General features: G+C 38.1%; 2 protein-coding genes across 3 annotated transcripts; one reads left to right on the forward strand and one right to left on the reverse strand.

Annotated features, from left to right (window-relative positions):
* Window positions 1-791: 791 nt before the first annotated feature.
* LOC121508555 (ecto-ADP-ribosyltransferase 5-like) lies at window positions 792-4,819 on the reverse strand. Of its 2 annotated transcripts, XM_041785486.1 has the most exons (3): window positions 4,709-4,819; window positions 1,927-2,001; window positions 792-1,852 (listed from the first exon to the last, which is right to left on the reverse strand). In XM_041785486.1, the coding sequence occupies exons 2-3, from the start codon at window positions 1,984-1,986 to the stop codon at window positions 1,088-1,090; spliced, it is 825 nt and encodes a 274-aa protein (XP_041641420.1). In that variant the 5' UTR covers window positions 1,987-2,001; window positions 4,709-4,819; the 3' UTR covers window positions 792-1,087. The 2 variants fall into 2 exon arrangements, with proteins under 2 accessions (XP_041641420.1, XP_041641421.1); XM_041785487.1 differs by lacking the exon at window positions 1,927-2,001.
* A 398-nt stretch (window positions 4,820-5,217) lies between these two features.
* LOC121508971 lies at window positions 5,218-10,846 on the forward strand. The gene is made up of 4 exons (XM_041786117.1): window positions 5,218-5,267; window positions 6,909-7,099; window positions 9,632-9,776; window positions 9,963-10,846. Exons 2-4 carry the CDS (start codon window positions 6,918-6,920, stop codon window positions 10,770-10,772), a joined length of 1,137 nt encoding a protein of 378 aa, XP_041642051.1. The 5' UTR covers window positions 5,218-5,267; window positions 6,909-6,917; the 3' UTR covers window positions 10,773-10,846.
* Window positions 10,847-10,949: the final 103 nt, after the last annotated feature.

Genomic DNA, 10,949 nt, shown 5'->3' on the forward strand with positions numbered 1-10,949 from the left:
CGATGAGGAAAATTATTTAAAAAGAGGCGTGGCTTTCATACAGGTTGTGGCACAGTCCCTTGTGTGCATGAAATCTAAACTCTGTAACAGGTATTAAAGTGATACTGGCAGTGTTCTCAATGGGAAACATGGGCCCCACCACAGTTGCTTTTATGCCCCCAACTTATTTGTTCTAGCCCTGTCTCTACCCTATTAATGCATCATACCATGCTCATTGTTTTACACAGCTGTCTACATAAAGTAAAATGTTCCAACAATTTTAATGAATAATAAATTAATTTCATTATGTCCCTACATTTATATCAATTTTATTTTTTATTTTATATTTTTTTGTAGCTTCTTTGTTTATGTGTTGCTGCTGCAATGCCAGAATTTCCCTTCTGAGGACAAAAAAAAAGTATAAAATCCAGATCATAGCATTGTTTAAAGGGATTATAGTTCAGATTCATTTCTTAAAGTCAGTCTTTGCTTAAATTGCTAATCTTTCAGTTTACATGTTGACTCAACAAAAGTCTAATTTAAGGAGGAGACACTACCCACACCTTAAACCCTTTATATCAGCCATGATATGTCTGCAGCATGCATCACTTCCTGCATTCCCTCTGTGTTTTTATACCAAACCTGCTGTTTACATTCATATAAATTGTTACAGATGCACCAAAAAAACAGTAATTAAACATAAAGACTGGTATCAGCTAAGTTACTGAGTTAAATATCTGCCCTAATTTCAAAATCAGTGCAACTCTATGCGTAAAACATGCACTAAAATGCAATAATTGTATAGAGTACAGTTAGCTTTGATTCTTTATTTGTCAGGGATAATACATAGGCAATGTTGCATCTTATTACAGTGCAACCAATGTCTACAACACTTCTAGAAAAGGTAAATTCACACTCCTCTTCTCTGGCTTTTTCTTTAACTTTGACAGTTTCTGTGATTTTTTTTTTCCTTCTTCTTTATGCTCCTGGTTCCAGATGACTTTGGCAGAACAAGAAAAAAAAACAGCTTAATAACAATCAGACCCTTTTCATTACTGTTCATTTTTGTATGCTTAGTTATCATGCAACCCATGTTGAAGGCTTAGGCTTATTCCAAAACAAGAGCACAATTCAAAGCAGAGAGAGTTTTTCCTGTACTTTTCAGTTTATAGACCACCTCACAGGGAAGATTCTTGTGGTCTGATCTCCTCTCAATTCTTGTGACCTTAAAAATTTCATAAGGAGTAATCAGGGCTTCTCTCTCTGCCTCCCCAAGCTTTGAGTACAGCGAGACGTCTGCTCCAAAGCACGTAACTATCTCAAAGCATGACTTGTCTCCAAATCTGTGTGAGCTGGGGTACCAACCCATGGAGCTGGAGGTAAAAGAGCCAAATCGGATCGCCTTGTTGAGAACATTTTGGCTAAAGTAGCTGTTGACTCTCCTGTAGCCCGTCAGACATCTTTCTTCCTCAGCTTTTCGAGCATTGAGGGTTTGAAGTGCATCTGTCAGGAAAAAGTGCAGTGTGTGGTACCTGAATGTTGTCTGGTATTCAGACTTCTGGGTTCGAACTGCATTATTGAAATCAAGATAGACTTTAGGTTTGTCAAGGCTGTAGACATAAATGGCCATGATCTTCTCTTTCCCCAGAGATGTGGAGGGCCGTTTTCCCTTTCGCTTCCATTTTTTGTTGTAGTATTTTTCTGCTTCAGCCCAGGCCAGAGTAAAGTTTTTGTCTTTACTCTTCTCATTCATCAGGTACTCCTTCTTCACTCTGTACTCCATCTTATCTTTGCAGCCAGCGTACATGTCATCTACAGAGTCTGGAGCCAAGTCTAGAGGAACCTGGGTGTTAAACTCAGGTGATGCAGAAATCTGAAAAATAATACAATCTTATGACACTGACATTCACAAGAGCAAATTTTCTTAAAGTTGCATACAAGGCTTACCTTTGAAATTCCTACAGTGGCTCCAAATATCATCAACAGTGCTACCAAAGCCTCCATCATTGCTTTTATCTAAACCTGCACATGGAAACACAACTCTTTAACTGTGCACACTTTTGGACATTTGGGGGCAATCTGTGGGAAAATTCTTGTTTTATTTATTTATTCGATGTAAATTTTTGTATCTTATTTCTTTGCTGATCTTTTCCTTTACAAATATATTAGGCCTGTTAATATAAACGTGTTAACGCTCATGATTAATCTGGAAAGCTTAACGCATTAAAAAATAACACAATTTAATCATATGACTAAGTTTTACCACAACTCCTCCCATAGTCTTCCTGTGCGGATTTAATTTTTATGTGGTGGGTCAAACGCAGCAAGCAGTTATCAGTGCTGCTTCACGGCCAATTTTGATTTAAAAAGCTGCCTAATGGAAGTCTGGATAAAACAAAAGTTTTGTGCACATACTGCTGTGATGATCTGTCTTTACACCGAAGCACAAGAAGTCTGAAGTACCACCTCCGGGCAAAACACATCATTGCTAATGTTCGCAAGGACACTAACAACAACACGGGATCAAGCAATAACGTCAAGCTACACTGGCACAGTCCGGCAGACCTGGATTTGTCCCCAAAACAACAACATCTTAGCTTACAAATGCGATCGCTAATGGGTCGTCAGAGACTGCAGACCATCGACATCGTTGACGACAAGGGGCTTCAAGACATCATCTGGGTCACCTCGGATGACCCGTACCACAGAACACCTATGAGAGCTACTGTCACAAGAATCTGTGAACTGTATGACAGTTAAAAAGGCAACTAAAGTGGAGCAGCTGGCCTGAGCTACATTTATTACACTGACGAGAGACCACTGGACATCAGTCAGAAAACACAGCTACCTAGGGGTAACAGCACACCTGATCATTCACTTTACAGCAGAAGTTATTTTGTACCTGATGTGTTTGTCTGCTAGGCTCATCTGCAGTTTATGAATATTATTGCTTAGTGAATGAAGACACTCTGATTTACAAACCACAAATAAGTTTAAAATCTCTAGTTTGTTTAATATTTCTTTATTTAAACACCATACATGCACTAATTTATCTCAAACAAAACTGCAAGCAAATGGTAGTATTTTAAATGTCAATTTATACATGATAATAATAATAATAATAATTTTTTTTTTAGTAAAAAGCCCTTTCAAAGTGCTGGTCATAAAGTTAAAATAATGAAAATAAACACTTGATAATAATAACATTCATTGTATGATAGGTCACTGTGTTATGAACCCCTAGTTCAAATTTCGGTCAACTAAAACATCCCTACATTCATAAAATTAAGCTTCAAAATCATGAAACATGAAGCAGTAAAATCTACTCTAGAATGGTGTGGGCATGTCTGTTGAATGAGCTGAAGCCATGCTCACCCAGGAGAAATATGATCCTCTCAAATTTTAAAAATGTTGCAATCTGAATGGAGGAGAGCTCTCACGCCATTAGCCTGCCCCTTGACCTTACATTGACCTTATGATCAAATTGCAGCTGCCTGGATCTATGATACTTTCAATGATCCACAGGCCACTGTGGCTGATAGATTTGGTAAATTTACCTCACAATAAACAAAAAAACAGCATTTAACTGACTGTTCACTTTCAGTAAAGGCAGTGACATCAGCTAACAACAGACTGTACTGAGAAGAACTGCTGTGATTTTATATCATGGGGCGGGGTCATTCCCCACTGTGGGCCCATGACATCACCAGCCCACATATTTGCCCCACCCAAATTAAACCAAGCCAGGAATTTTCTAACAGTCTTAATCCAAAATTCAGTCATATGTAGATCTCTTTGCTTTCACGTGTTAACAGCAACCATATCCCAACATATCTAGTGTGTTAAGACAAAAACTTTGATTTCACTTTACAGGGTCTTTAACAAGGGAACAACTTTATTAAACAGACATATTTCAACTTGTGGCCTTCATCAACAAACAGACTGTAAACATAGTCTACCAATGTGGATGTGCTTATTTGCTACAACAACATAAATGGCTCTCTAGCATTTTCCTGTCCTTTCTGGCTGATAATAACTTGAGCTGTGTGTAAAAAAATGTGAGGAGACCTCAATTCTCTAAATTCTGCAAGAGATGCACCACTCACAAGGCAGTCAGAAAGCTCTGATTTGTTAACATGCAAGCGAACTGCAAATCCAGCCTTGTCACAGTCATGATGTGCATCTCAATGATACTGTCAATTCATACTATGAGCCAAGGAGCGCTGTGGCCAGGTAACGTCACACTACCAGTGCAGACCAAAACATGGCAGCCCCCTGGAGGGTTTATAAGTTCAAATGCAGATATCTAGAGTGTTTTTGTAATGAGAGATACAAATATCTGTCTAATAACATGAACTTGTCTGATCCTGTTGGGTTTCTTTTAAAAATCAAACACTCTCTTATTATTCCAGTGGAATATAGGATAAATCTTTCAGGCAGTGTGATGTTAGTCTCTCACTTTCCTTTGGGCCGCGATATCAAACACTAAATGAATAACTGTATAGTATGATGGTCTGATTTGTTTTTATTGGTCAGAATGGCATGAATATTAATTTCAGTGGGTTTCATAACCAGATAAAAACTCCTCGAGATGTAAATTGTTTGGCTTCCTCCTCACTTGATATATGCTTTCAAATGTTTCACTAAATATTTTTTCAGTTATTCAGGTGGGCTAATGCATGTTTCAAGTATTTCTGGAAGGAAATTAAGGTTTCAATTTTTTACTTACCACCATCCAACTTTCATATGTGGTGTTACTTTGGAGACTCACAATCTGACCGATCAGCGCAGCTCTGTTTGTCTCTCACCAGCTGCAGGCCATCCTAATCAGGGGCGGGACTTTCAGTAGGACTGCAGCTCAGCTTTCTTTTCTTTTCCTTTTTTTCTCTTTTCTTCATGGCTGATAGGTCTGTGAATCTGGGGTGAAAATGCAGCCTGAGGACATGGTACTAAAGCCAAGAAGTGTTAAACTTAGAACTGTTCCCTTGGACAGAAAGTGACTTTCCTTAAGTTTGCAGAATGGGACAAATTTTCATGGTTGAAAATTTGGTAAACACAAAAGCCTATACTTTTTTTATATTATTAAAAATTTCAAGTAAAGTATTTGTTTAGTCACTCAGTGATCAAAGGCATATACAGGGGTGGCCACGACCATCTTAGAAATCTGATTGGCTCTCCCAAAATTCTAAACTATGATTGGCTATGTGGCTACGTCAGAGGCAAAACTTAAACGTTGATCACTTTTCCAGGCTGTGTTGTAGTTCTCTCTGTAGGGCAAATTTGCTTTTGTAAGTACTTGAATGTGTGTGAATTCTATTTTTACTTATTTCTATAATATTTTTAAGTCATTACAATCACGATAAGGTAACTTACGCACCTCCTGAAACTGAGATGTCCCACACTAATCCTACTTTTAAATCTTAAAACATATCTTTAGTCTTTGGCTTTTAACTAAGCATGACAGTGGTGTGGCCTCTGGCCTTTGGAGCCATTTTAATTTCATAATCCCTGTTTTATAAGGCTTGTATTTTTTATGTTTATTTTGTTGTTTTCAATTCCTTTTTTTTATTTTATGGAGTTCTTATTTGCTTTTATTTGTCTTTTTAATGTTTTGAATTCTGCTGTGTTGAGTGTTTTAGTCACTGTGCATATATAAAATGGATTGGATTGGATAGAGATACAAGCAAATACACAGGCATAAAACATATGTAGGGTAGTGGTAGGAAGAAAGTGATGGGATATGGCTGTATTGTTTTTCCTCCTTTGGAGATTTATCTTTAAAATCTTTTTCATTTTGAAATCCTGACAGTTTTAGAGAAGAGGATAATGAGACAGAAGTTCTTGTAATGTAGATAAAGGGGAGTATAATCCAAACCATGTAGGAAGACGAGCAATGTAGTCAGATCACATCCCTACCCATGGTGCATTGCACAAAATGGCAGCCCACACGTGAGTCTATTTTCTAAATTTACTCAAAATTGTGGGAGTGTTAATAAAAAATTCCTCCTGCTTTCTTTTAAGTCTGTGTATCACACATGCAGGTTTTGCACAGAAAATGTACTGAATTGCTTTTTAGCAGTACAATGCTGAGCATTTTGTCCAACACTGATCCAGTGGGGAATTTAAAAAAAACCAGTGCATCATATTCAGTCTTGTTCCTGGTGGTCTTTTTTATAGCTAATTTAAAGGAACCCTGTTATCTTCAGTCTGTTTCATATCCGGCTTTAGTGTAAAAACGTGCTACACATTGATCAGAGGCTAACTCTTAATATTAACAAAATGATTGTCCACACCAGCAGAGCACCAATCACTGCTGCAACAAAACACTTCTGCCTGAGTTTGATCAGGACTAAAGAAATTATAGCCATCAATACAAAGCATGCTGACATCGTCATAACACTGCTGCTTGGATAGTTCATAGACCGCTTTTCAAAATATTTGTTCATCTCCCGGTCACTTAATTGACAGTTTAAATCTCTCCTTGGTATCTTAGTGCTCTGCAGCTTGTAGACCACTGTGCACCATGGGTCATCTGTCAGGATGTCAGTGATTTGGAAGACCTCGTATGGAGGAATCAGCACCTGTCCCACTTGTGTTGAGGCAGAGTAATAAGTTATATCAGCTCCGAAGCATGAGTCGATCTCAAAACATGACACATTGCCGTTAAACTTAAATGAATGCTTACTTGAAGACACCCAAGTAAAAGCACCAAAACGCATATTAACGTTGATGACATTGAGGTCAAAGTGCGTCTTTGTCCTGTAGTATGTGGTTCTGCACGTATTTTGATGCAAAACTGTGATGGCATCAGTCAGGTAGAAGTACAGATAGTGGAATCTAAATCTATAAGTGCTGTACATATGTTTTCCTCTTTGCACTGCTTTGTTGAATTCCTGTCGGGCAGTTTTCACTTGTGTGTACATTTGCAGAGCAATCGCATGGTCGTCTTTCAGCTGCCTGTGTGCAGGCTTCTTTGCATGCCTTTCAGCTACAGCCCAGGCAGCACTGAAGTTTCTGTTGAAGTGCCACTCGAACACACCAAACAGGTCGATCATGGAGGCAGCTACAGAGCGGCAGCCATCAAACATGTCATCAATGGATTCAGTTGCCATATCCAGAGGTAAAATGGGCGGCTTGTTGTTTCTCTGTAGTGACAGAAAAGACAACAAAGAATTTCAACAACTGTAGGAGATTCATAATATCAAGTTTTAAAGGTGCAACACTTTCAATTTTGAGACCTAAATATTTGAATTCTGCCTTTCCTACACAAAACTGAAAAAACAGGTTGTATCTTACCTCAAATGGTTTCTGAGGCCACCATAGCAGGAAAAATGGGTCATGATACAAAAGGAGGATCACGGCAAACAGCACAGAAAGAATTACCCAGTTTGTGAATGACTTCAGCCAGCACACTGGTCCTTTTCCAGTCTTCATATCTGTGTGGGAATAAATAAATGTGTCCTTTATTTCCAAAAACATCTAAAAACAAGTGCATAAAAGAAATCCCAGCCATAGGGAAGAAGCTTTTTTTGTTAAGATGTTTGCATTTACTTAATGTGCAGTCAGAATACTGCATTTGTCGCTGAATTAAAGGAAAAGGCCAACAATTCTTTCCATTTAGTTTGATCCATTAAATAATATTAATTTCTTCTATGAATGCAATGAATAAATATGATTGTTGATGCTTACCTTTCTGCGGGTAAATGCTCAACAGCAGCATGATACTCCTTTAAGTAAATGCCAGACCATGCAGATGGAGTGAGGTGATAAGTTCACACAGGATTTACTGGTAAAACCACACAGCACAAACATTTCTTCTTCTGCTTCTTCTCATGTATCATGTAAGTGATCTTGTAACTGCATTCAGTGTCCGATAAGAAACCTACAATTTAGGGAAACTTTTTCTTAATTTCCACTGTTTTTTATCTTGCTTGTGTGTGTCTATGTGCATGTAAATGAATCTATTGGTCCACACTAGCTCAGGGAGGTTCTGTGGTACGTGCCGGATCACTGGTAAATCCTGTTCTGCAGCTCTTGTTAGAACTAACAAAGGGAAGTGGCAGAGTTGCAAAACACGAGTACAAACTATAACAAGGAAGGTTTTTAACTCTGGAGAAGCTTATCAAACATATAGACAGAAAATACTTCCATTCAGTGCTGCTCAGGATGTGGTGAGTTACATAAATGCAAACTGTTGTGAATTTTAAGGTGCGACATGTCGATTTTTTTGCACTAAAGTGTTCAAATTAAATTTCAAATCGACAGACCTTTTGTGGAATGCATTTTTAGTGGAGTACTCACATATTTTTTAAAATAAAATCAACAATTTTCAAAGACTGAAATTAAATTAAAGTGCAATTGGGGATATGAGCAGATCAGAGATCAAAGATTGACAAAAGCAACAAGACTGTTTTGGAATGAAGATCACAGCTGTCTCCAGCCATCTGATGCTGTTGCCTTCGATTCAATGGATTGCAAACAGATGATTGCAGGAGGCTGCAAGCAGATGAATGTGAAATGGAGGGCTATAAAAGTCAACTAATATTTATTCCAAGTAGAGTATTTTGTTAGGTAAAATCCTGCTGTTTATTTTGGCAATAATTATGTCTATCTTTTCTCTTTTTTCCAAACTTATCACATGGAAACCTTAGCTTGATATCAGCTGTGCATGCTATATTATGAGTTAATACATGACAAATTTGAGGCTGTATGAGGTTAAATTGTCCATGGAAAATAAATTATTCTCCGTAGATATCTCACTTATTATAGTGGGGGTCGGGACCCCCTGGGGGGTTGCGAGATGCCTTTCAATGAACATAGTATTTTGAAATGGTTTTAAAATGTATATTTTGTGCATTTCTGTAGAAATACATGCATAAAATTGGTACAGTTGAAAATAAAAACATGGTCAATTGTTGAGACTTATGCTATGCTATGCATAGCTAATCAAAGCTATGTTTAAAAAGTCCAGAACATGATGATTCTTGAATGTACATGGCTGTATTCAACTATGCCACAATCTTCAGGACAGTGGGGGCCCCCAGCTTTTATCACCGTTATTTTTGGGGCCGCGGGCTGAAAAGATTGGGAACCCCTCTATTACAATACTGAGCTAGAAAAGCTGTATCGTGTTTGATGTCCTATAAAGCTTTGCTGCCATGTTACGATGGAGATGACGAAAGAATTAGTGATAAGCTGTAGTCAGACTGCCTGATGTTACACTTGTACAGTACCTATTAAAAGTATTCATCCCTTTGGATGTTTTACCCTTTCACTGGTTTTATAAATAAATCATGGTCAGTTTAATTTGGCTTTTTGGAGCAGAAAACAAAACCTCTGATATCAGAGTGAAAACATATTTCCACATAGTAATGTAAATTAAATGAAAATACTGTTATGTAAAAAAAGTGATTGCATAAACATTCACCCCCTTCAAATCAGTATTTAGTAGACGCACATCTTTCTTCCACTTGACCATGGAGACTCTCACATGCCTTTTGAGGAACTCTAGACAAGATTAAAGTATACTCATATTTTATCTCTTCAGCAGTGGCTTTCTCTGTGCCACTACAAGGGAAAGTAAGAGGGACATCTACTAGATCAAAAACGGCATGCCAGTACCTCTGGGTTCAATAAATTTTCTCTTTTCCAGACGCACAATGCCCTCATGGGGAACAAAAACATCTGAGAGAAAAATCTCAGCAGCATGTGCCATTACTTCTCTGGTTCTCCTGGTAGGACTGCTCATCTTTGTCGTCATCTTTATGACTCTCTGCTGGCAGAATACTGTTGGAGAGGTATCTCACATATTATATGACACAAGATAGTCTGTGTAGGAGCTGTTAAATGCTTTAAAGAGTTTTCTATGACTTGTGTTTTGAAGAATAACTGAGAAGCAGTGTAACACTTTCCTTTTCAAATATCTCCGTCTACTGAATCAAAACTAAACTACATGTTTCTCCTTATTTCATGCTTCAATTCAGGATGAACTTGATGACTGCAGCTCCAAAGCTACTGTGGTCACAGATGAAGCCGTCATGCAGAGATGGGGTACCTGGAGGAATCTCAGTCAAGCCTGGAGTGAAGCAGAGCAAAAAGCCAGAGCGCCTGCACACATCTACATGGAGAAACATCATTCAGTTGCCATCTACATGTACACAAGTGCTATACTGCAACCTGTCAAACCAAAGAGAGAAGAACAAACTGCAAAACAAAAGGAGACATTTGAGTCCCGTTCCTTGTTTTCCTCTCTGAGTGAAGCGGTGCAGATCCTGAAGCACAGTCAAGTGACGTGTCTCAGTACAAGCTACAGAACAGATACACTCTTATATCCCAACATCTCTAACAAACTTATTCGCTTCAGCAACTTCATGTTAGGGTCTGATTGGTGGAACTCCACAAGGAATGCTTACTGCTTTGAAGTGTACACATGTTTTGGTGCAAATGTGACGCATTACTCAGCCTTAAAAGAAATCAACCAGGTGCTTATCCCCCCCTATGAAGCATTCAAAGTCACTGCAATGGAGACAGATGTACAGAGATGTAAAGTCCTCTATAAACTAAGGAGCAACCTGAATTGTGTTTACGACAGAGAGAGCAATATGTTGCATCCAATATCTGCAATACCAGTGGAGGGATTCTGGTTAATCTTTGGCATCACTTGTATGGTTGTTGTGTCTCTTTTGTTTCCATTTATCATTGTGAAGGTGAGAGAAAATCATGAGAAAAGGACTGTTTACAACACATCATCCATGGATAAAAGCATTTACCATCTGGGTACAGTTAAGCGATGAAAGGAAAAACATATGAGGTCATATAAGCATTATCTTTATGCTCTTAATTGAAATAGTATGTGTTTTATCCCAAATATTATTATGGAAAACATACATGAGAAAAATTAAAACTTCACGCTGCCATTATTTTGTCCCTTTCCTGCAACATGTGGTGTTATCAAATTTTGTCTGTCTCTG

This window comes from Cheilinus undulatus, linkage group 4 (genome assembly GCF_018320785.1).
Source record: "Cheilinus undulatus linkage group 4, ASM1832078v1, whole genome shotgun sequence".
NCBI classification, from domain to species: domain Eukaryota; kingdom Metazoa; phylum Chordata; class Actinopteri; order Labriformes; family Labridae; genus Cheilinus; species Cheilinus undulatus.